The sequence below is a fragment of the Amyelois transitella genome, chromosome 14 (genome assembly GCF_032362555.1).
Source record: "Amyelois transitella isolate CPQ chromosome 14, ilAmyTran1.1, whole genome shotgun sequence".
Lineage (NCBI taxonomy): Eukaryota > Metazoa > Arthropoda > Insecta > Lepidoptera > Pyralidae > Amyelois > Amyelois transitella.
In genome coordinates, this window is record NC_083517.1 from 7,041,455 (window position 1) to 7,068,965 (window position 27,511).

General features: G+C 34.0%; 1 protein-coding gene across 4 annotated transcripts in view; it reads right to left on the reverse strand.

Moving 5' to 3' along the window:
* Positions 1-27,511, reverse strand: part of LOC106132440 (dachshund homolog 2) — a 144,998-nt gene that overhangs the window by 107,957 nt on the left and 9,530 nt on the right. For 2 of the 4 annotated variants that reach the window (XM_060947905.1, XM_060947904.1), the window contains exon 2: positions 8,796-8,822. The exons of the other annotated variants lie outside the window; for them this stretch is intronic. In XM_060947905.1, the coding sequence (XP_060803888.1) occupies positions 8,796-8,822 (27 nt within the window). The remainder of the gene's footprint in view (positions 1-8,795; positions 8,823-27,511) is intronic. 4 annotated transcript variants of the gene reach the window in all.

Consider the following 27,511-nt stretch of genomic DNA (forward strand, 5'->3'; position numbering starts at 1 on the left):
AATCCGCTCTCACAACAAACGTCCTGGTCCCCTTATTGGCCCTCCAGAATTCCTCTTTAATCCAACGCATGCCCAGTTCGCGTTTTTTAATTTCACACAAAAAACTCCGAGTCGGTGATCAATCAAAATTCTCATTGTTTCGTTTTTTCTAAACTCCATTGCAATACACTTTCGAGCGGCTCTCTGCAACCGCTGTAAATGTGTCTTTATTATTTTGTCTGCCAGAAGTAAATTGATACGTTTTGAATTCAATTAGTTTGATGGATCTCGTGGCTAATATATCATAATTACTAACGAATAAATTGGGAACACAAATTATTTAATTTATATTTATTTTTTAGTTCTTAATATTGGTGGCATTATTACATACATATATACAATCAGGTCTATATCCCTTGCCGGGTAGACAGAGCCAACTTAAAAAGACTAATAGGCCAAGTTCAGCTGTTTGGCTTAATGATAGAATTGAGAATCAAATAGTGACAGGTTGCTAGCCCATCGCCTATATGAAGAATCCCAAGTTTTTAAGCCAATCCCGTAGCCACCTTTTACGGCATCCACGGGAAAGAATAGATTTAAAATTAGTTCCGAATCTTAGTAACTCCATTCTCTTACACGGCGAAAGCAAATGGGCAATACATCTTCGGGCTCATCCCTCAATCGCCAAATAGTATCTTATAATTATTGACTGTTAATTATATTGATAAGTAAAACTGACAATGTCATTTTAAATCATCGACACGTAAATCATTAATTTATCAGATAGAAATAAAATATTTTAAGGATTTGATATAAGTACGACTTTTTGAAGCTGTATTCAACAAAAAATTCTTTCAATTAAAAGATCTGAAACAGAAATCGCTAGAAGTGATTTTGCGTGCCTTACAAAGCTAGTATTTATGCCGATCATTGCACAACTCACAGATGCAAACGTATCCATTTTTTGTTCCCCATACTTTAAAATCCTTTTAAACCGCCTAATACTATGGTTTTGTAATAGCATTTGAAAGAAATCTTCACGACAAACCGATTTTTTTGCTGAAAAGATAAGATTATGTAATGTGCCGCCGACTCCGAAAATCTGCATCAAATCCTATTTTAAAAACACGCAACGGTGGGTTTTAAAGGACACTCTTGAAAGCTCAAGATTCTCTCACACTGTAATAAAAGGTTTACGCGATGGTGCCTTACTTATTTCAAACTCTTGTGCTACATGAGTGATACTACGATAAAGTGTTTTTAATCTGCTTGTAATTGATTTTTAAATGAATAGATAATCTTTTTCTGTATAGGTATAGATTTGAGTACGTGACTAAAATATTTAAGAAAGATATTTTGAGTAAGTATATTGATTACGAGTATTTTCGAAAAGATCATATTTGCAAGACTTAAAATAATTTTCAATGTCAAAATTATAAAGTTATACCAAAACTGTACTACTCGTAATTTGACTTAGTAGTTATGGAAAGAAATTACAGGATATCAAAATTGAAACGAGCTTAGCTTTTCTCAAAGTTCGGAAGCGCCCATAACACGTACTGAACAAACAAAGAAATACATTACAAAGCCATAAACCAAGCAACAAAGGCACCGACGAATACGTGTTGAAACTGATCCATCATGTCTCCTTTTAAAATAACAAAAAACTCATACGACGCACACAACAGATGTTTTAGTAAAAAAACATCCCCCATCAACCCCGTATATAAAGCGCTGGCTATAATTTCTATTAAAATAACTGTAATTTACAAAATTATCTCTATATCGTAGACGTTTAAATGCAAATTTAGGTTTGATATATTAATGTGGTCATAGTTTTGACAAATAGAGCGGTCGACGTTTGGAAGAATTAATTTTGTGAAATGAAAGCCTATTTCCAAATTTGACAGGTTGTTACAAAATAATCGGTCGTTTTCGATAATTTAAATGATGTAGTCAAAATATTACTGATGAAATTAAATGATATTTCACATTGCTAAACCGATTATCATAATTTTATATAGGTACTATCGGTGAACCGTACAAAAGTATTGTTACCGTTATTTTTTTATTTGACAAATATTTTGAAGCATCCCCATAATGTACAGTTTTTCATCAATTAATTTTATGACAGAAATAAGATTATTCTAGTGTTTAAATAAAAAAATATCTTAATATTACACACCTAAATGAAATATAAATAACAAACGTTGCAATAGCAAGTAATTACAAATATATCATCGATCAATAAATCCTTTTATCAATAGTTGTGGATGAAATACAACAGTCAACAGCCATCAATATCGGAAAGCAAACATAATATCGAGTAAAGAGTCAGCATATCTACATGCGAAATACCAATTAGATTCGAAACATATATGAATGTGATAAACAAACCGATATTGAAGTCCCTTATCTGCGTAATTAGAAAGGTACTAAGCTGTAACCACATTTATATTTATAATGGGAAGTGAGAACCTTTCAGCGGAACACGCTCGTGTCTGATAACACCTCAAGTTGATATTTTATTACATTCTACATTTAAATATCGAATAAATGGTATCACTTGACTGCTGATTTTTTTTAATACATTTTTGTTACTTTGTTTCGAAAAAAGAAAATATATCATATCTTCAGTGTATTCTTAATTTACCATGCATTATCTCTCAAGAAATCCATGAATAAATTGTTGAAATATAAATGGGGAATGCGAAGTGGTACACCGGGATTAAGGGTAATGGTTGCGGTCGTTAACAGAGACATTCAAAAAATTATCAGCTAGCTGTGTCGTGCGCTGCAGGCCTCCCCGCGAATTCGTCATAAGGGAATGCGCCATCAAATATTCAATTTTAAAACAGGCGCTAAAAGCGAAACGTCATCGTGTACGCAACCGCAGCTGGGACATCGCGATTTAGAAATTTAGCTACAGATGGGACGAGCACTTCACCGCCCGGAATGACGCAAGAAATTGCATTATACAAAGTGAAACATATAAATGAACGAAAAATTGTCTCAGATGTCCCGAAATTACACCAATAAACATTCCCGGGGAGTGTTGATGACGCGACACAAAATATTCATGTTCTTTCCAAATTACTCTGTCAAGAACAAGAAAACAGCACGCAGAGTAAGAAAAATTTCATTAGCGCCAATCAAAATGACGAGGTCCAAAATGAAGCTCGCAAAGAGAGTCGTAATCACAGAGTTCAGTAGGCACCCCCTCGACGTGAGGTCTTATTAAAGGAATAATATTTACAAAACGAGACGCCTCAGAAATCCCCAAATTAAGATCTCGCCAAAACCCGCCCAACTTCCACAAAGTGGAATCATTAAATTAAAAATGTAAACTTTTCTCTTAGCAAGGTAATGGGCATCCCAATGTAGATAAATAGATGGAATAGCTGCAAAAAGGAGCATTTTCCTGTTCATTAAATTTTTCCTTCGCTTTTTTATTTCGACCCCTGGTGCTAATTTTGTTGGAATTCACGCCCCCAACCCACCCGCTGGGGCTCAATCACAGAAATTTTATATCCGGAATTAAATAAGTACCCGACAGTATTACGGACAAAATTTAATACGGGCTTATTTTTCTAGAGTATCTTTCTTAATTAATCAGATACACTGTTTATTGGATTTGGAGCTTTTTCCCTTTGGAAGTATTTTCTGATGTCCACAATCGTAATCCTGTTATTAAATTGTTGCTGCGCATCTCGAGAGCACTAGTTAACTTGGTGGAAGTCAATCAGGAAGCGAAATATTCTCATCATCTTATTCCGGAGGGTGATTTGTGTGGGTAACTCGATTGTCTATAAGGTCTGCGGAGCCATCGTAGGAAACGTCAGCGAGCTCGGTAGCAAATGCAATTATATCAACTAATATGCCGTCTGCGACCGTCGCGCTGCCTTCGCCTGCCACGGCCGTGGCGTCATACTATTTCTCCACCCTTTTAATATCTACAAGATCACTTTGAACTTAGTTATTGCCTTGTTACACCTGCGTTTGATAAACAATTTCAACTCGACGGCAAACGTCCATTGCCATCAGAAACTATAATGTATTTATTTATTATTAATGTTATTCTTGCTTCAATTTAAAAATTTAACGAAACGTTTACATTTAAATGTGTTTCGGTTTGGCATGATATCGAATTCCGTTATAAGATATTGATTGGTGCAAATAAGGAAATCGAATTATTCAATGTCCGCCCCTCATTTGTTTCCGCTCCCCCACAGCAGAGATGAAGAAATTCTTTCTGAGTTTTCGATTACTTGTCCAATTAATTTTATAGATTCATTTGTCTTAGACGCTTTGAAATATTTGCTTTTTGTTCCTTCTGTTAAACAAATTATATATTTAGGACTATCGAGTTGCCACGGTTTTGCATAGATGGCTTTACTTTTTTCTCGTTTCATGAAAATAAAAACATAGAATTATAAATCAAATTAGTCTTTAAAAAAATATCTTTCCTGTATTAATACTTTTTACGATTCCTTTCAAAGGAAGTTTTTAAGCGCTTATAAAACTCATTAACATCAAGTACCAAATTTTAAAATTTTGTACTATGTATTTTTATCTAACTATTGAATTCATAGCTTACATAGAGAATTACATTAGAATACGTAACCTGTAAATGATTAGTATTATTCACACCATGTAAGCAATCACATATTCATTGGCATCACCACCATATTGTACGACTGTTTCATCCGTTTATAGTCCACTCTCACTGAGCACGCGAAGTGGAATAGGACAGAGGGTACAAACCATAGAGTAATAGTATGGAACGTATTTCGTTTCATCGAGAACGCGTATTGCAAAGTAAGCACCATGTACTTTTTGTATTATAATAAATTGAACACTTTTCTAACCAAATTGCGATTTATCAATACAGAGTACTCCTGATTGAGACTGAAAGCATAAGATGTAGAGTAAGGCTCCAATAAAGTTTAAAATAAATACCTATTTTATTGGGCAGAGACTACATCTTTCCACTTTTGGAACATTCGCACCTTGCGTTTTGCTTCATCGACATTTTCATGCTAACTTACCCGGCTAGACCCAAATACAAAGAAATGTATACCTTACTTCGTAGGTAAAGGGCTTAATACGCACTCTATTCTTAATGGGAACTGGACGGATCCTGTCCAGCACTTGGGGTCTTGTGAGAGGGAAAGTCTCACGCCCGCACGCACAAGTGGGTGAGTGCGGTGACTAGCTGAAGCAACGCACCGACCATTCATGACATAATTGGCAAGGGGGCTCATTAAACACAAGAATTTTCACATGATGCACATGTTAACACCTCGGCTACTAGAGCAGATAATGCCGCTGCACTGATGCAGGTAAGGGATACGGAATGTCATATTGCAGGTGAAATAATGAGAACATTTAAATCTGAACCTTTAAAACCAAATGGTGACTCATATAACAAACGACGTTTTGTCTGTACTTTGTTTTTAAGAGTTCAAATACTTCTTAAAGTTAAAACATGAACACTTCATTTAAAATAGGACCCATAATAACTGGAATACCCTAAATATATGGAAACTGAAATATGCCATGGACATATTGGACATATATTATATAGCCATAATCGTTGCAATTATTTACTCTGAATGATAATCTCATTAAAAATATTCAATCACAATATTTAAATAAATAAATAAATATTCAAATAAAGGAATAAGTAAAAGCAACTATTTGGCTGCTACAGGTACTTACATCTATGTATTTGGTGCCAAAACGATGCTTTGGGTAGATAACTACCTACTAATGTACGCAAAGTAAAATCACGAAATAACCTTCAATTATTTCCAGAGAGCACACAATGAAACAATTGATTTCCCTGTCCAACCACATTCGATTTTAAATTTACAACCAATATCTAAAAACAGCTAGCTGTTGTAGAGTTTTGTGAAAATGTTGATGTTTGGTTTCCTACTGGCAAAACCAAATGGCAAAACGAACAAATCATTTTTATTTTCCTTTTATACTAAGAAAACTTATTTAAAAAAAAATATTTTTAATTTAAAAAACACATTTATATATTACGAGGGATATAGACGTGACTATATTATGTATGTATGTTTAGATTCAAGGAGTGACAGATTTTATTTCGTGAGGATTATTAACAGAAGATGTCATAACATACTCGTAGTAAACACTTTGATCAAGTACAATAAATATGCCTCACCGAATACAATCGAAAAAAATGCTGTTGATAATAAGTTTCAAATAAAATTCTCAAATATTTAATAACAAAATATTTTATCTTTTTAAGCGCAATTATCAAAGATCAATGTCCACTACATAAAAATGAAATTAAGAGAGAGTTAGATAAAAAAAAATGTAATAGATAGGTACCTACTACTTAATTAATTTAACGTCTAGGTCATGACCATTCTGCCTATCTGTTCTATGATAAAGAATACCTATTGTTCAAATCGGCGTGACCGTGGGGCGACGGCGGCCGCAGGCGGCGACATCAAAAGGATTGACATTGAGATTTTCAATCCCGGAGGTGTGGTCACTGAATGGTGGATTAGAATATTCATTTGATGGTCTTTTGTTTTTGTTTGGGATAAGTGAAGTTTGGTTATTGGTTCTCCCGGAGTTATGTAAGGCTATCGAACAATTAATATCATTCTTTGTCGTACCCCACTCTTTACGTGGGCTCAGTATGTTAACTTTTTTCATATTACTTCTGTCACTTACCATCTCACTAGACACTCCTTTCCTACTAATACTATTATAAGCAGTTTGATAATAAGTAAATATTTAGCATGTATTCTTATTAAAACGAAAGAAGAAAATCCAAAACTAGAAAGCATTATAAGTTCCATAAAACAAAAATATCAAACATCAATAATATTACATTCAGACAATATACATCTCATTTCCGAAGTAAAGTATTTGACCAAGTATTAAGTTATGATAATTTTATTTTGTTAAGTTAGAACTTAACTTGCATTCAAACCATGGGTGTCTGATCTGGGTGGAGCGGCACTCGGCTCCCTTAACAAACCGTTTCTATTCCATTTTCCGAGGTGAAAATTGCCCACGAACGGTCAAAGGGTTAACGATTTACTGTTTATTTGAATTCGGCCTTTGTTAGTTTAAAAGGCGTTATAATGTAAACAGATCCTTTGTTGTGATTGCCATGTGTTTTGCACAAACATTTCCCTTTAAAATTTAGTATTGATGTTATTTTATGAAACAAGTCTATTTGCATTTAAAATTTTTGTGAACAGAAATTTTTGCTGTACCTAGTAATATTAATTAAGAATACCTTGAACGATAATAAGGTAATTTCCACATTGTAAATTCATTGGACCTAGGCTCTTCAGTGTTCCACCTTGATTTGTATGATTCGAGATATCTCATGATGGACATTAAGTAAGTAGGACAGTACCTTAATCTTGATGCTTTTTACATTAAAAGATCAGAGATGGTTACATAGTGGTATTGTGAAGGATTAGAGGAATTAAAATAATTCTGATATAGAAGAGTGTAGCCACAAAGTTTTAGGAATTACGGTTTAATGGACTATTTAATTTTTTTATGTTTAACTAAATCTTCCAATTCATTTTGTACTTAGTAACTAGAAAGTATCTGTCGTAATTGTATCTCTTAAATAATGAATTATCTTACATCTATAGAAGAGAGATGGAGTGCTCAATTACGAGTATAGCTAATAGTGTCTTCCAAGCTGTAATACAAACTTATCGAAGACTAACAAGAGCATCTAAAGAATCAGCGACAGTTAATATCAGCGAACACCGCCGACCGCTACATTCGGCTTTGTATTCCTTTGTTGTACCACAGCATGACACCATACCTCAATGAGATGGCCCAGTGGGGCGTCTACGGTAGCTACACACTCTCTTTTTGTGCGACCAACGTTTTATCAAACATTTTAATGGCCGGCTTTATGACGCCAACAAAAGGAGCGTGCCAACAGAGGCGTTAAATCCTTTACGATTTGATGATGATCACGCGTTTGTCATTGGATCTGTTTCGAGGCTCGTTGTTGGTCATGCGGTCATGCGTGATTCTGATACGACAGATGTAGAATCTCAAAAATGTCTACTAAAACGTGTGATCTCTCTTCGTACGTTGTTGAAACAAACATGTAAACGTCATTAATACAATGGCGATAAGGGCTCATACCAATTCCAATAAGTTTTTAAAGCCCACATCGATTCAAATTGCACCTATGTAAAGACGTTTTAATACTTACCAAATTCGCCATCAGGTAGAGTCAGAAACAAAATAAACAAGCATGCTCGTAAAACTAAACATAAACATCTACCGCATACAATGTAACTACTACACGAAAATTACTTTGTAAATTTATCTGTGATTTGGTTGGGATCAATTATTTTAAAGGCTAGGGTGTAACCTGGAACCAAAACAACGACAACTAACATTTCACCCACATTAATACAGAAAATAATCACACCACTGAACAGATGCAATCGACGTGTATGTAACCGTCACGTTCCATACAAGCAGTAAAAGAACATGAGATGTCTCTTTAAATTTAAATGGTAGATGAAATGAAACCTACCTTTTTAAGAGACGTGTTATAAAATTTTGGCACAACAAAAAGGAAATAAAATCACACCAATAAGCAATTTTGTTTGAAAAAATACTAGGTTATTATCCTGCGTTGCGGGTGTGTCGTGTGGTCTTCCAGGCTACCCCCTTAGCCTGCGAGCACCGGCTGTGCGGCCGAGCCCGCCCGAACGTTTCCGAACGAAACCGAACCCGGCCGAACAAACCGAACGCGCGGCGCGAGCGACTTAGCGACATACCTGTCTGGCGCTTTCATTGACAGGCACCTGAAATGAAGAAAAAAATCGATCCAATTCGTTGAATATTTTAAATTTTAAAAATTTTGACTACTTTTGGCACTTACACAGATAAATTTACATGCAATTATCCGTCTAATGTAAAAAAACTTTTTTGTAAATCTTGAAGGAAGAAAACGAGTAAGTAGTAAACAAAAGCTAGCGGAAATAAGGTAAAAAACTGCCCCGCAGAAAAACGAATAACAAAAAAATAATATAAAAATTATAAGTCAACATGGCAAAAAGAACAAACATTATGTAGCAAAAACAGTTAAAAATAACATTGCAAGATGTATTAGGACAGTTGTTAAAATACGGGGAGCACGCCGCGGCCTGGCTGCCTGCGCCTGCGCTGATATTGTGTATGCGCACGCGATCTCTCTGTTTGCATTCACACACTACTGCCTACAACGATTTATTATTACAATTATTATACTTGAAGAATCAATGGGTATATCAGACTGCTTCTACATTTTTACAAATTATTTATTTTTTAACTTTCCCGTTGTACTGTACCTATTATTTCTATGGCATTTAGACCAATCTTAAAACAAATATGTTTTAAGAGTTAAGACAATTCTCAATGTTATATTTTATACAAGCAATTTCAACAAATTTATGAAATGATGAAAACTGACCAATAAGCCTATTAATATTGAGTCATTACACTATGGCCCCTCCCAATGGACGACTGTATTAGATTATTACCGGACGAGATCACGCAAACGAAATCGTAAAATTAACGGAAATCAATTCCATCAAATTGAATTCAATTCCCTTAACAACATTTCATAAATAAGGGTAAGGCTTATACACACGCAAAATTAAAATGGATGGAGAAGTAAGGATAATGTCCACGTTTAATTATGGTAAAATCATAAATTATATCTAATAAATTAACTAACCAAACAAATGACAAGAGACTGTAAATAAATAATGCTATAAGTACTAAGTAGAATAGTTCAAAAACTTAATTTCACTGCGCGTGTGAACGGGCGTTGATGACTATCATTTTCTGCTATTTTGACACAAATACTTCTCCCGTAGATATTGTAATCGACAACACTTATACACGCCAGTTGCATGCATAGAAATTAAAAGTCAGCTACTCGAATAAACCGATCTATCAATATTAGGACACAAAAAAATATGCAAGTCAGTTAATAATCCCGAATCGGCAATCGACAATGGAAATAAAGTCACAGTCACTTTTTTAATAATGGCAACTGAGTTTTTTTTTCTTTTTATTGCCACCCTAGGTTCGTTTGACATTTGAACCGGCTGATGACTCGGCCGCAATGATTGATCGTCGCGACCCAGTAAATGAGTGCAATTTAGCATTTATTTTTTTTTCCTTCCATTCAATTCAATGTTTATTATTCTCGCTATACATATATTCTTTTATTTTACTTAATTTTAATCAATTGCATTTAAATGCATTCGAATGAGAAAAACTAAAATAAAATTAACATACAAATGGACTATTGAACTGTGACTGGTAATAATTTGTCAATTCGTTGTGTCATTCGGGATCCCACTTTCAAATGATGCATTCGAGTAACTGCAAAGTAGAACTGAATTCTTATGACGGTAGAGTTCTAATCAGATTTTTTATTTTTAAAGTTGGTCAAATTCTTCTGAATGTTTTTGTCTACAATAATAATTCCTATTTTGACAGTGATAAGTCTTAAAATTGCATTGTCGTGGTTTCTCGAGATGAAGAAAATGAATGACTGCGTACAATTTATCATCGCAGCAAGTATCCGCCCAGGCCGAAACGAATCACTAGTAAATAAATTGACCAAAAACATTTGGGATCATTTCTTTTGATGTGGCGTCTGTAAGAATATCGATATTCATTTATTTACACCGCAATCTACCAGTTCTAAACTTTGTTAATATAATTTGTTTTTTTTTGACAGTCTCAACTTATTTACTTAGGGACGCAAAACATAATAAGTATTAAATGTTAGCGTCCTTTCGATATATAAAGGTTCGGCACAACTGGAGCAACGCATAAATTACATTTGACAGGTTATGAAATGGGAGCGATTGTGTCTAGGCTAAATATTCAATTGGCGATGACGCCGGGATGTGGGGGGCTAGCAAACCGTTTGAGACCACCAAGTAGAGTTATCAGATAATATCTATGTTATCAACAAGCATTACAGGAGTACTTAGTAACTTAATTTGAAAAAGTATTTAAAAAGGTGAATATATCATCTATTAACACACAACCGAATGCAGTGATATTTGAGAATCGCGAATTAATTTTGTTTCTACATACACCTACGCCACTCTTGACCTTACCTTTCACCACCACTTCCTTTATTTTATCAAAGAATATGTTTTATTTTATAATAAGTCTGTTTCTCTCTTTCATTCCTGGATTTTTCAAATAAAATACAACGCCAAGTCAATGGAAATTGCCAAAAAACCTTGTCAACAATAACGTGTATGAAAAACAAGTAACAATCTATTTGTCATCTCTCGGATTCAGGTCATATGTTTTAAAGTCAACACTGGCCAATGTATACCTAAGTAACGATTCTACCTGATAATATCGGCCATACAATCACAAGAATTTTTTTGTTTTATTGGATTTTGTAATAACATTATTTCACGACATGACAACCTTTTTTAATAATAAACACACACACACATACACGTCTTTATCTCTGACAATGTAGGCTGAGCTCTTCTTGTGACTATTGGCTCTACCACGTTTGGCCAGGCAATAAAGGCAATTTACGAAGTGCAAAGAAAATGTTATCATTAATGCAAATTAATAAATAATTAATTTAAAAAACAAAACATTTATTATTTATATTATTGAGGGTAGCAGGGTCTTACTATTTAAGTTTACAAAAACCAGTGATTTTTGTTTATTTTTATTTTTTTGCATTAGTCAAAGTTCTTATGAAACCTTAACAAAAATAACCTATACAACAAGCTTTTCTCCACTCCACAATGATCTGCTCAAGTGTTTAGAAACTTTATAGCTCTCAATTAAAACGTAGAAATAATTATTCAGACTCCCCCACTTGTTAATAAATTTAATATGAAATAAGTAGGACTGTTGTACCCTCTTTGATGTAAATTTTGCTACCCGAACTAATCATTCGAACTCAAAATAATATTTAATTTCATGCACCAGAAAGAGATATGTTTTTAAGCTTTTTATTTCGATTAATTGCTTTGGCAAGCCTTTTTTAGTTGAAGTAAGATGTCGCAAATATCGAATAATTTAAAATACAAAACAATAACGTTTGCCATATCTAGTGACCGCTTTCTGATAATTATACTTACTAAAACTAAAAATATGTCGCAATCATTTTGTTATCGATACCTTTTAATAATCGAAAGATACAAGAAACAAAGCGACTCTATAATTACTTTTTAATTCGATTAATAAAGAAAACTAAAACAAGGGTAACCCTTCCGAACACCTGCCCTAAACAAACTTTGTAACTGGCAGGACACAACTTTGCCAAAGGTTTTTCAGAAAAATAATTGCATTGTTATTCTCGTGGGGATATTAATTTCACTTCACTAGGGATACAGCTACCGAAATTAGGGCAATGATATAGGCCCACCTAATATAAAGATAGTAAACTATTCTAAGAATTTTTAATTGAATTTTATTGAATTATTTTTTTATTTTATTGAATTTAATTTGGTCTTCCTTTTTAAAGTTTCTGGCGTAATGTATTAGTTTCGTTTGCCAAGTTCACGTCAAAGTGAAGCCTTGAACCATTATTTAAACTAACATATGTAAATATAATCCTTTATAGACTTTATAATAGATCATATTCCTTAATTCCTTTTCCGTTGCCTGCCCGACACCTTTACTTTTCTTAAATTTATAAAACTCGCAAGAATTATTACCTCTGAATCGTTTAAGTCCTTGTTCAGTTCTGTAATCCCAGGAGCTGAGATTAAAACCTCCACCCGATGCTAATTAAAAGGGTTACGTTATACCAAAATGATTAATCGAAACAGTTGCGTACTTACTGCATTAATTTGAGTTTTTCTTGTTATTTATTCAGTAATTCCCTTGATATATTTCTCAAGAGAAATAAATCGGTACTCCAAGAGCTTTTGAGATAAATGTTGCTCAGTTTTGTATTTATATAGTTAGGTTTGATACAAAATAATAAGCCATGTGGTTTCCAGCAGAATAGAAAATACTACTTTTTTCATATAAAGAGTGATGAAATTAAAGCACTTATTAAACATGTCCAAGGCGAGATGATGTAGAGCAATGCAATTCAATGTAAATACTCAACAAATTGTTTTCCAAGCATGTATGTAAAGTTAGTATAATGTACAATAGCTCAAAATCTACTAGGTTGTACTTAAAACACTTCAGTTTCTGAGACTCGCTTTTACTGAGTAATAACTAAAAAAAAACATTAAAAGCACTTAAATGTTAATCTTTCCCTATCATTAACTAATAACTATTATAACATACTGACTTGCGCTCCATATAAATAATTTATTGGACACACAGAAGTACTAATGAAAACCTAATAATGGAAATGCTCATTAAATTATAAAGTCTGTTGATAATGCCGCTTATAACGTGAGACATTACAATAAAGAAACAATTTCAGAGTGTCATCGCGAATGCAGTTCGTTCTGCATTTAATGGGATCATTTAAGTTAAGCCACATTGATATTTGTAAGGACTGGTTCTCGGTGTGACCTTAGGGACACCTGCCTCTGAGGGTTGCCGACTCCTAGGCCATGAGGTGGGAATTGGCTAAGTGAAGTTTTCCTAAACTAGGTGTATTTTTACTACGGAAGGAAAATTGTACTTATCTGATACGACCTTGTGTCTAATTCAATGAGTTATAAAAAAAAATTAGTTTCGTAGGGTGACGTCACATGATTAGCAGGCCATTGCGATATGCGTAGGTATCACCAGTTCCTGTTCTTCAACTTAAAATTTATTGATTTACTAACTAAATTAAGCTAGATTTGAAGTCCCGCGATCAATTTTTTTATTTATGAATTTGAATGTATATACTTTAGGTTGATTTGTTCAGAAAAATACTACAGATTTAGAAAAATCATTTTTTAATTAAATTTATGGTAAATTCAGGCGGTCCTTATGGCTGTAAGTTACAAATAACCTTGTTATAGGTACACATAAAGTAACCTACTGCAGGCAGTACAATATTGCAGCAGTGAATAAATAAATTGAGTATCCCTTTTCACATAATAATTACACACAACATTAATAATCAGCTTTATATTTATATACAAATTATGTCAATATATAGTCCACTATATGATTATACCAGCATAAACATTATTTGATATGAATAATTAAGTTTGACACATATAAAACCCACCCAGTTTATACTAAATCGTTTAAGCAAATGGCTAATTTGTACATAATTTGAAATCCTCAAATTGGTGGTCAAACTAGTGAACTTACCGTAATTGCATTAAACTATAAATAAATTAGTTTTTTTTTTTTTCACGACAACGAAATACTATTAATCCTATTTCTATATAATAAAATATCGTTATACCTGAACACTAGTTTTTTTTTTTTAAATAGTTCTTTTAACTACATAGTGATGAAGGGTGCAATTGGGAACACGCAAGAATGATAGAAAAAACCATAATCAACTGAGCATCTCTAGACGTTATTAATCTTTAGACCTAATTAAATGGAGATTAATAAATTTGTTCTAGTAAACAAACACAAGAAAGTTTGCAATCGCTCTTGAAGTACAAAAGGCTACGGGAGCGATTAGCTCCAGGCGCCCAGTGCGTGGTCACGATTTATTATGCCTCCAACAGTCATAACTATACAGTTACAGCCTAACCATTCGCAAAAAACAATTCAATTTCAACTGACTAAAGGTCCATAATCATTTAGCAGATGTTTTGACACGAACACTCGACTTGGAAAGTCGGCGTTGTATCGTCAGAACTGTTTAAGGAAGATGCTTGTCTAGCCTAGAACCAGTTACATCCCTAGATTAATAAAAAAACTAAGTCGTAGTGCAGCGAATTTTTTAAGCCCCGGTTATTAATTTAGTTTCATTGCCTTTAATATAAAATCTTAAAAGTAACATAACTAAGGTAATTACTACCTTTAATTCAGCGAATATTCGACCTACTATTTATCATCGCGCGTTAGTCCCGGTGACATACTCCCTGAGTGAGACGCGCAGTATCCCTGTAAGATTGCTCCAGGAGTATAAAATGTTTCATGTGTTCGCTCCACGCCGGTTCTGGCGTTCTCAATGAATGTCGCATGAAATTGTTTGGGAAGGTTTTATTGTTGTAAAGCAGTGTTGACTTATTGATGACCTTATAACTTGTAGCTAGAATCTTTATAATATCTTGACAATAATTTGGGCGTCTTTACTTTATAGTTCTTGAGGTTATGTCGGAAATCATAGGATCCTGGCCTGCTGGCGTTCTCAATGAATGCCGCATGAAATTGTTTGGGAAGGTTTTATTGTTGTAAAGCAGTGTTGACTTATTGATGACCTTACAACTTGTAGCTAGAATCTATATAATATCTAGACAATAATTTGAGGTGAATATCATTAAAATTGCAATAACTTTATCGAAGTTACTTGTAAATCTTATTAGAACAATGTATCATAATGATATTAACAAGACAGGGTAATTTTCAAACCGTCACACACAAGCTGATATGGTCTAAACGGCCACCATAAAAGAGAATTACGCTGTTGTTACAACTGGCCACAATTTTATTCCAACTAAGTTAGTGCTATCACGCAAGGCAAGCCGGGGATCGCACAACAGTGCAATTATGCTGATAAAAAATACACATGATCTGTTTCCAATTTATCGTTAAATTGACATGTATTTTTGTATTTCTAGTAGATATACTTGTCTTGTGATTAGATTACAATAATAACAAAAGTATAAAGAAAAAAAAATATCAGTTAGATATAAATAATTTTCATTGTACAGTAAATTTCCTAAGAATTCACTTTTTCAAAAATTAATAACTTTATTTGTAAACATGACTTGAAATCCCACCGCTGTCACCCAGATTAAAGGGCAACAAATCATCCTTTTCAAAATCTTAAAATGGCTGTAATTAGTAAAAACACATTTATTGATATTTATGTTAGAGTCATCTTAGGCTTGAATACAGAAATCTTATTAAGTTTACTGTTTTGAGGAAACATTCTTATGTTAGAAAATGAAGAAATACATTGTCTGGCACGTGAATTATACTGTTTGCTTGCCGCCATTCATATTTCCGGAGTGCATACATCATGGCATCATTAAGACATCACACTTCGTGGGGTAAAATATAGAACACGCCTTATTTCGTACAATTTGGAAAACCACCTTTATGATTGCTTTAAAAGCATTGCAAGATATTTTTTATTCTGCATTTTGAATATACTAGGAATATTATTACAAGAATTTATTTGGATATATTTTCAGGATATTCACAATCATACAATTTTTTGTGTCATAATGTTTGTTGCTTTTTCAGTTTTCAATGGTTAAAAGTTGTAAAAGCGTTTTACGTTTATTCTTAGCATAAGAATTAACATTTACGCTTTAGTATATTAAATTATTTTTTAAGTATTGATTTTGTTGCTAAATACTTTTCCATTATGCTTCGGTTAAACCAAATTCTAGTATTTTTATATTTTAAGTACAAAAATAACTATCAAGAACTCTAACAAGTTCCATGTAACAGTGGAATTTGTGTCTGTACAGAAACAACAATGTAGAATTCTGTACACAATCGACGACTCAATTTACCGGAATTCACTAATTGGAGAATATGCGAAAAATATTAATTCCATTCCGACTGCAGCGAAGCAGCGCCGGCGCAGCCCGCAAAAAATAGACCAACGCGGTTGTTTCACACTGTCGTACTACACGTATTGCATCTTTATATGAAGAGGTTTTTGTCACGACAGACGATGGTCATTTTTGATCATTAGCTCTTTAATCATCTTTGGATATTATCTAATTTAATTTTAAATGTTTGGTGGTGGAACTTCAAAAAACTGGAGAACTATACAACTCAAAACAAGAACAAATAATCCTGGCGTTAGTCCTCTGACTCACTTCTCAGGAGATGCGCCGTTGGCCACAATCAAATCAAAAATACAAACAAATAAAGACAATACATTAATCATAATTAAGCATCCTCACGTCCGTGTGTAACCGTCATTACTTTGCAGTTGAATTGACACGAAGAGTAAGTGGCTAGTTACGAAACTGCACAATAATTAAAACTGTTAACGAATGAAAAAATACCTGAGAATTGAGATTGTCAGATAACCAACGCGATTGTCTCGGGTTGCATATAGAAAAAACATGCAATATAGATAAGGAGTTACACGGTTGAGTGACTGCGAGGCATCGAGTGAACACTGGCTAATTGCATTTCCTACTGTGGTTACATTGGTGCATAACGAGTGCACTATTGCTGCACTTTGAAGCAGTTATAGCTTTCGATTTTAAAATTCTTAACTTAAGTTCATTTGAAAATCGTAAATCTAGTAGTAATATTTAAGTTCTTTTATTGTTAAAGTCATTCCGCCTACAGTCACAGTGGCATATACATATGTATCTGTTTTACATACCTACTTATGTACATACGAGTACAATCATATGATTACGCGTCCTTCCCCAATAGGTAGGTAGAAACTACATCTTGCCGCGATTTCTTCATACTTTTTCGTTTTCATCTCTATTCATCAATCTTTTCATGCAAGATCGTCGACATACTTGACTTGACCTATAGCAACTCCAACTGTTGGCTCTGTCAACTCCGTAAGGGATAAAGGCGAAAAATATTCATTCATATATATCAATATTATCATCATTATGGATACCGTCTCCACTGCAAATGAGAAATACGAGCTTTCTCTATACTTTCTATAATTTATAGATTAGCTATAGTTCATGTCATCATGTTTATTAATTTGAAATACATTAAGGCAAATTTCTAATTATGTAAGCAAAAAAGCATACCAAATTAAATTAAATAATCAACTATTCATTTATTTATTTCATGAATTGTTACTGTATTTATTAATGCCCATCTCTTTATATCAAGTCCAAGGGCAAGATAATATAAACCATTATGTGTATCTTATAAGAATCTTGCTTCTGTCCGAGGCTTACGTGGAAATTTCCAGAAATAATTAGATATAACTTAGAACCACATATTATTACATAACAATCGATCCAGTAGTTTGTCTATGAAAGCTTATCAGACAGACTTATGCATACAAAAAAAATTGTCCAGAAACGTCAATTAACTCCTATTTGACGTAACAATGACGTAGACCTGTAACGTGCACTAAATTAATATTAAAACAAAGCTGTATTCTCGAAGTGAGTCCTTCCGACTAAAGCCCGTCAGACAACACGACTCCCAGCTATCTTGCGGAAGTTGTATTACCGTATCAAAATATTTCTTGAACAAACAACCGTAGTTAACATGTCAAGCATTCATTCGCCTATTGCTGGAACACATGCCTCTATTACGTGAAACTCAGTGCAGCGAATTAACCTGTATTTGCACGAAAAGAAGTGTGATATGGTAGTTAAAAGTCCATGTGACAGGTTAAAATGATGCGCAGCTGAACTATTGAAAAGATTTCGCTGAATCTTGACATGCCTAGCAGATGATTTGTAAGCTAAAAAAGTTAAATAAATTAAAATTCCCACACAATCGAAACTCAGGGCAACAAGTTCTTCAAAACCTTATATTTGTTTATGTCTACAATCCAAAACTTTCTCTAAAACGGAAATATCAGAAGTTCATTTTTAAAAACGATAGGCTAACAACCTGTCACTATTTAGATCACAATCCTTTTAAGCTGAACGTGGCTTTTCTGTCTATTAGAGTTGTGTCTAGCGTAAATAAGACGTATTTTATGTATGTGTATTTAAGTTTCAAAATCTTAACGTATTTTCAAAATTTTTATAGCCCAAATCTACTGTAATTTATTGAAATATAAAACGACGCGGTGCCTTTGTCTCTACTAACAACGATTACTGTAACAGAGAAGCTATTCATAAATTTTCACCCTATAAATGATAAGGCTGGATTAGCCCACCGGCATCGCAGGATGTAGTAATCTTGTTTGCCAAGAAACTGAGGACGTGTTTATACATTATTACTCCACTAGTTATACTTTTAAGGACAAGTACAGTTTTATCACTTTTCTTTATGGATGACATCGGGATCCGCATTGTAATTCCGCTTTAGGCGATGTCAAAAGATTCTTTTGAGCTTTTGTCTAGTGAATGTATAAGTGGTTTAAATATCTTTCGTTAACCTCTTGTGTTCAACCTTAACCATGCTGGTCGGATAGTGAATAAGAAGCAAAGTGTGTATGTACCATAGTAAGAAGCAAAAGTCAATCAAGGGAAAGAAATCTATGCCTAAAATTCTTCTTTTAGGCGATTGGATAGTAGCCTGCCAAACCTGCGAGGTTTTTCGAGACTATTGACTCCGTCTGTATGCATGTGCTTATCATAAGAGAAAAGTTGTCCTTTAAGTTTATAATAACTAATCTTTAATGAATCGAGTCAAGAACCAATTCCCGCAACACTGCCTTATTACAGTAGGTCTGTTTGCAGTTCTCTATCGCCAGAAGCGCATAATAGTGTAATGAGTTAGATACGATACACAAAACTAGCAGCAGTGGACAATGGAGTTATCTGATTCCTAACAATGCACATGTACAGGCATTTTAATTGGAAATATGAGAAGTAAATGTTGCGTTGTTATGATTTAAAATATCTATCCTGCCTCGATTGTTGCACAGATACGAATACTTTATGGATGGTTATTTCCATACATAACGATGTGTAATTGAAAATGAAGACGGTTTCTAATAATTATTACTCGCTGTCATTTCTAGTGGAGAATGTTGGGAAAGGTATTGTTTGATTGTGCGATTAAGATCTGCAGTAACACATTATGTGTGAACTACGACAACTATGTGCACCTGTATTGTTTTATTAGAATTCCGCATAATAATAACGAAAGTTCAAATTTAAATACCTCAAAATTCATTTATTTTAAAATTCTGTCATATAATCTGCAGAATCAAAATTTCATAAATTGATTGATCAACCTGAAATGTAAACCTGAAATTCAATAATGTCACAAAATATATTTTTTTGTCGATTTAAACGATAATTTCGAGAAAAAATGTCTTGTTAAGTTACATTAAGTTAAGTACTTAACTCTGATTAGAACTCATGTGTTTAACATTTGATTCAATCTTTTAATTTTACTGATACATTTTTATTTTTAAATATGTATACGAAAATTGTCGGAATAAACGGTTAAATGCAATTATTATTAATATCTAACAAAAGGGTATTCTCCTGTATTTGAAATAAAATTATCAGGCAGTCAATTACACCCCAAAACAAAATGAGCTATGTCTGTTTTAAAAAATAAGAACCAAGGGTTGCCAAATTTCTTTCCGGGCCCGTACATTTATTTTAATTAATCACATTCTTACAATTGGGGTTCCGTCCGATCCGAATGTCCGAATATTTCAAGTTCTTTTTTTGAATATCAGAGTATCCACCCACTGGATATTTTGAATGGCATTTAATTTAGAATGTTATATCATCCAATATTATTTCGTTCGTACAATTTGTAAAAAAATATATATGAAAATAACCGAATAATCATGTTAGTATCACTAAGAGATTTTTTTGACATTTCTTAATTTAATAACAATTTTATTTAATGCAAATAAATTTACTAATAAAACATAATTATCATAAAAATAAAATTTGTGAAGTTATCGTTATAAGAATCATAAGTGCCTCAGACATACACATTATTGGTAAATTAGAAAGCGTGTTTTGGAAGGGGTCGTATTACGAGTCACTTCGCAACAATCTCGCTTGTAATTATGTTAGTCTGACAAAAATAGGGGAAAGCATTTAGTGATTGTATAAGCGATAGACATGGCATAGAAAATATTTCAAAAATACTGTTTATTTATTTGTGTATTTTTTATATTTATTTTAGTGACTAATCTTTTGTTAGACATATTAATTATATTTTACTTATTTTTATTATATTTTTTTTTAATTATAATCCGGGACTGACTGATGGTTTTTGTTTAGTGGTTAAGTGTATAAAGGGTATTTAGGTAACGTTTTCTAGTAAGGCAGGCATAAATAAATACAATAATAAATCGAATCTAAAGTAAAAGGGGACATTGACTTACTGATTCACTTACATCAGCACACAATCCAAATTGCTGGGTCTAGAGATTTCGATGTTGTCTTGGAGTGCACACACGCTAAAAATCCCACGGGAACGGAAATTAACGGGCTCATACATTTACAAACATACATACATATAGTCACGTCTAAGTCCCTTGCGGGGTAGAGAGAGTCTTGAAGAGACTAATAGGCCACGTTCAGCTGTTTGGCATTATGATAAAATTTTAATTCAAGTAGGTTGTGACTGGTTGCTAGCCCATCGCCTAAAAGAAGAATCCCAAGTGTTTAAACCTATCCGCCATAGTCGCCTGTTACAACATTCATGGGAAAGAGATAGAGTGGTCGTATTCTTTTTACTTAAGTGCTAGGAACCACACGGCATATCCATATTTACATGTTATACAATTCGACCTTATAAATTATGAGTGGAAAGTTCTATCGCTTTACAACTCTATAACTCAGTATTAAAAACTCGCTCAAACACAAAAATAAAAAAGTGCAAAATCATATCGCTGTTACATCTCGAATGGTTCTTTTTATTTCAATTTTCGAGGGTTCGCTAAACGTTTGAAGTGAACTCTATTATTCCGGTCCCGTTTCGATGTGACGTAAGCATATTCAGCAGCCATTTGTTATTAAATGTAATAATATATATCATAACGTATTCATATCTATGATCACAATGAATGTACCATGTTTTTTATTTATTTTTCCCCATCAGTATCAGAGACACCAGCTTATGGAAAAAATGATTATAAACCTCTGGCACCTATGTTAAAATTGAATAATACAGTCGAATCGCGTGATATTTGTTTTTAACTCATTTACAAACATTTTCCGTTAAGGTAGGCAGACTCCACATTTTTACACTTGCCGCAATCCCTACATACTTACTTTATAAAATACATGATCTATTTTGCCATAAAGAAACATTTTTATATTGAGCTGTCGATATCCAATTACACTTTAATTGGAAGCCTATTACTTATTATTACCTACTTATTATATAAAACAGAACTTGTTCAGTCACGTACCACGGCATTACTTAGTAATAATCCAATAAAACTAAGAAACAAAAACGATTTATTATTCCTTTCTTAACATCGCATAACGTCAGTTTCTATTTACCTCAAAATGTTTAATTTGCATAATAGCTTTTTTTCCCGCCATCACTATTTACGTTAATATTCTGATTTGTTCGAACGGGGCGGGGGTCGCACGCACAGAAAACATAAAGACAATCTGTGTGTGCTAGCCATTTATGTAAATAAATCCACGATACTGTGCTATTATGAAAATGGTACGGGACGGGTGTGGCGCACGTATTTACATTTTTGTTTAGGCGTGGTTTTAATCCACCGAATAAAATAATTCGCCGTGTGTGCTGGGAATTATCGTCATTACTTTGTCACTGCACTTTGAATGCAATATCTCAATTAACAACACGATGTTTGCAATTTTGTAGCACGCCTTTTTGCGAGGTATTTTTAATTAAATTTGCAATTTGCGGAGGCCGAAAACAACACAAATAGAATGAGATGGAGTTAATAACAATTTGAGTTGGTTTAATCAACAAAGCATCAGAAAGCGATAAGCTCTATAAGAGTCCGATAGAATTTCTCATTTCATTCGTCTTAAGTCGTCAGAAACAAAGTGCGGCCGTCGTCGGCAGTATTATTATCGCGTCTAAATAATTACAGGGCACATCAATCAGAGGGCATATGCAGATAGAGCGTTTTGTGCGAGTCAGCGCTCACCGGCCCACTGTGCAACCCTTTCTTTGATATCTATAATGATATTTCGAATGGAATTATTAAAATGCATTCCTAAATTTTTTTGGAGCTTTATTAATTTTTCATTCCCTCACCAATTTAACTGGTTTATTAATTAAGCTGCTCTATATTTGAAATGATATGCTTGCGCTAAATAAGGGAATATCATGAAATATTTTTTCTTAAACAAACAATCAATGATATAAAACCGTATACCCAGCAAACCTTCGGTGTAACGTCGACTACGATGATTGGCACATTTCGGCTAGAACGCCACAAATTGACCGCAATTAAAAGAACAATGACTAGTTTCAATTCCCCAAACTTAATTTCCTTCGATTCAAACGTATAACTAACCGAAATATAACGCTTTTATAAATAAATTAACTTACCAATGTTTTGGGGTGTTTTACTATATAAAAAGTTTCCCCAGTGTTACGTTAGCTATGTAAGAGGATATATATAAGATGACATTAAAAGTCTCCCAAAAAGTATAACACAGATATAACAACATTATATTACTTACCTATACATCTATACCTACTTAGTTCAGATTCGGATCAGATAAAAGGCAGGTTTTTACACGAAGCGACTCTCATCTGACCTCCACAACCTTTTCAAGGGAACTTTAACCATTATAGATCATGGTTCACACATCTACTTACTAAGTGAATTTATAACTTTCAATCATGTCTGTGTTATCCTTGCAAGTATCGATAGGTTTTATGGGTATTACATCTTCAAAAGTTAAGAAATTATTGATAGAAGTGTTGCAATGGAAATTATAATTAGCCTGGCCCTGTCTACCATGTTGCAGTGTTGCCATAGTGCTCCATCCATCGGGCACGCGTCAATATATGACTGACATCTTTACCTATCATCATCGCATTATATCACAACAAACTCAGCCGTTAACATCTTAAGCAGACTCTATGAAATTTAACCTAACGGTGAACACGATAGAAATCATTTTCGTTCCGTTTATCATTAAGAAAATGCATTATTGTTGGTTATTGATGTTAGTCTGTCTTTAAAGCAGTCTAATTAAGTTTTTTGTCCAACTGAAATTTATTGTTGATTGACAGTTGGCGCCGGCGGCCATGTGAGATGAACATGGACATGTTACTTCAAATAAGAAAGATTTATTGATTATTTGGAATGAGGTATATTATTAACTTATTCAACACACATAATAGAAGAATAAAACGCATGTCGTGTTTTATTAAAAAAGTAATATTACGAGTATTATATTCATTATGATTTACTTCCAGTCCAGATATATTTTGAACCATTGGGCATAAAATGCCAGGCAGATTTTCCTCGGGAGCAAATTCGACAGAAGTAGCTAATACGATATAAAAATTAATAATTTTAATGCAAAATAGTTCCAAATTAAAAATGGGTAATCATGGAAACTTTGTCCCAAGCACGACCCGCCGTGAGAGCAATAAGCAACGAGGAATCATAATAAAGAATCCATCAACATCGGCGCAGAGCGATCACGAAATCCGCCATCAATCATAAACATCAGAAAGGATTAAAATCTACGTTGCACCTTCCGAAGCTCGAGTACCCTTGTTTTTCTCTAACCCGTAAATACTGAGGGGCGTAAGTATAGCCGGGGGGCGGTAAATATTATCGAGGGGGACAGGGTAGGCCCCCGCCTCTGAGGGGGCACTATCCCTTATCGCGAACGTTACCCTCGCTGGCGGCCGCTAGACCGCCGAAATGTGGGGCAAATCGATTCCTCTGCCCCATTTTTGTGCATCTGGACCGCTATCGATTTTTCACTCGCATTCGGGAGAATCGATACCTACAATGCAGTGCTCACGTGTTATCGCTCTCCTTTTTTTTGCTTTGCGAGATAGTCCTCAAAACTATAAAATTGCTTACAATGTTATTTAATCGCGTTGGCGATAATTATTTTAAATGTGTCCGATGTCGAAATGAAATAGTTTTATAAGGGCCGTAAATTATGTTTAATCGGAGAGATGGCGGCTGCCCGGCGAATGCCATTGATGACCTTATGATTGCGGGAGTTGTAACGCCATACTGCTACTAAGTAACTTATTATGGCCGTAAATATCTGAATCATACAAGTATTAGTATATTAAGGGGTAATTAATTTAAATTGCTTATTTCAATCATACATTTTAACGATAAATACGAGTATTTAGTAGGTATCGTAAGCTTGACATCGGTTTAATCGTTACCTGTGAGATTTGCTAAAACAATGTTATAAAATACCTACTTTACAGAAGAGGAATATTTAAGCAATCTTTAAAGACACACAGGGCAATATACATACAGGCCTGGAATATTTATTTTGAGCTTTACTTTATATTAGCTTTACTTTATATGCTCATTTTTAATTTTATAATATCCACTTATACACACCTAAAAAAAAGGTCAAGAATTTATTACTTAAATTTTCAGCCCACCATACCATTTATATTTTCATTTCAAATCAATTTAAATCTTTTTTTAGATAGGCAAAAGTTGGCCTATATTAAATGATACCCATTGTTGATAACATAATTTAATGTTAGAAAGCACATTCTCCGTAAAGCGTAACACCTACAGGTTCTTTAATTTACACCCGAACTTACAAAGTAACCAGAGTTTACAAGAGGTTGTATCCAGATAATTTAATTAAAAATAAAGCAAATAAAGTCGGGGCAGTAAAATGCAATTTACTATCTTTTAACTCTCAACCTCATACACATTTGATACGAGGCACTCGCCTAAGGATTTTATTGATTCCCTTTTAAATTGCTGCCAATGTTTTATTGCCTTTTATTATAAACCGTATATCAGGGTTTAACGAGGACTGCGGCGGGCCTTAAGTAGCCCTTATCTCATTTTGTTGCTTTGTTATAAACATTTCCATTTGTTTGCATGGCAGTGTGAACTCTGCTTAACTATGTAGTTTACAACTTTAATATTTTAATAGTCCTGTTTTATTTTTCTTTTTTAAATAAGTTTATTTTATGTTCTAGGTGGTGGTTCATATTTCTAGCCTCTGATATGTAAAGTTTCTCTCAGAGATAAAATCTCAACATCGCTAAATAATCGAATCTTATATTATAGTCAAACACACCTCTCTTCGAGAGGGGTAGGCAGGGACTACATCTTTCCACTTCCCACGATCCCTGCATACTTCTTTCGCGTCATCCATTTTTTATTATATTGCCTTACGATTTTTATAGAAAAAACAACTGGTCTTATCTCCTAGTCACAAATCAATACGGCTATGTTCTTTTATTAAGTGCCAGTCAATTTCATTAAGCAATATAAATATGATGTTTCTTCTTAAGTATTTGACCTTGAATTTTTATGAGACTATTGAATTTCTGGATATAGTCTCACTTAAAAACTTCTTACTTCATTTCCATTGAATCAACTCGTATCGTCAAGTATGACCGTTTTCTTTCATACTAGCATATTTCTTTAGTTTTTTAAGTATCTGTTGCCAGCTATATTTTATGTTGCTTAATAGAGAGGATATTGAAACAACAAAGGCTACGTTTTAATCGAAAAATCATTACGAATTTTTAAGTATCACGCGTGCAAAACCACGGTATGCAGCTAGTGACGAGATGAATGGCTTTGGCCCTCACAGGCGCCCCACAAACCATACACCATGTTAACACTTCTATTGGTATCATGGGAATCGAGGGAAAAACTGCGTGGAGCGCTATCACTAACTATTTCTATAAATAAACTGATAGCACGAGAGAACTTCACGTTGGTAGAGTTTACTGGTACCTATTGAGAGGCGAGTGAAAAAAACATAATTTTGATAACAATTGACGAACAAGTGTCATATGTATGCTCTAAGTTTTTCTTTTAAGTACATACATACATACATAAAATCACGCCTCTTTCCCGGAGGGGTAGGCAGAGACTACCTCTTTCCACTTGCCACGATCTCTGCATACTTCTTTCGCTTCGTCCACATTCATAACTCTCTTCATACAAGCTCGGCGGTTTCGGGTACTTTTGACCTGACCCTTTACCAGGACGTCCTTAATTTGATCAAGATACGTTCGTCTAGGTCTTCCCACTCCGACCTTTCCCTCCACACTCTCCTTGTATATCTGCTTAGTCAACCTGCCTTCATTCATCCTCTCCACATGACCGAACCATCTTAACATACCCTTTTCTATTCCTGTAACTACATCTTCTTTCACATCACAACATTCCCTTATCACGCTGTTCCTTATCCTGTCACTCAATTTCACACCCATCATACTCCTTAACGCTCTCATTTCCACTGCATTTATTCTGCTTTCATGCTTCTTTTGCCATACCCAACTTTCACTCCCATACATTAATGTCGGGACCAACACGCCCCTGTGCACAGCCAGTCGAGCCTTTTTGGATAGTTTCTGACTGCTCATAAAGGCATGCAAAGCTCCATTCACCATGTTCCCCGCGTTCACTCTCCTTTCAATATCACTATCATACTTGCCATCTGATGTAAACTTTGATCCTAGATATACAAACTCTTTCACTTGCTCCACTTTTTCTCCTCCAATCAAAATATTACATGCTGTCATTTCTTTCTCCATTTCAAAAACCAGTGTTTTAGTTTTACTTACGTTCACTTTCATTCCTTTCTCTTTTAAAGCTTCATGCATACAGTTTACCATCTCCTGTAAC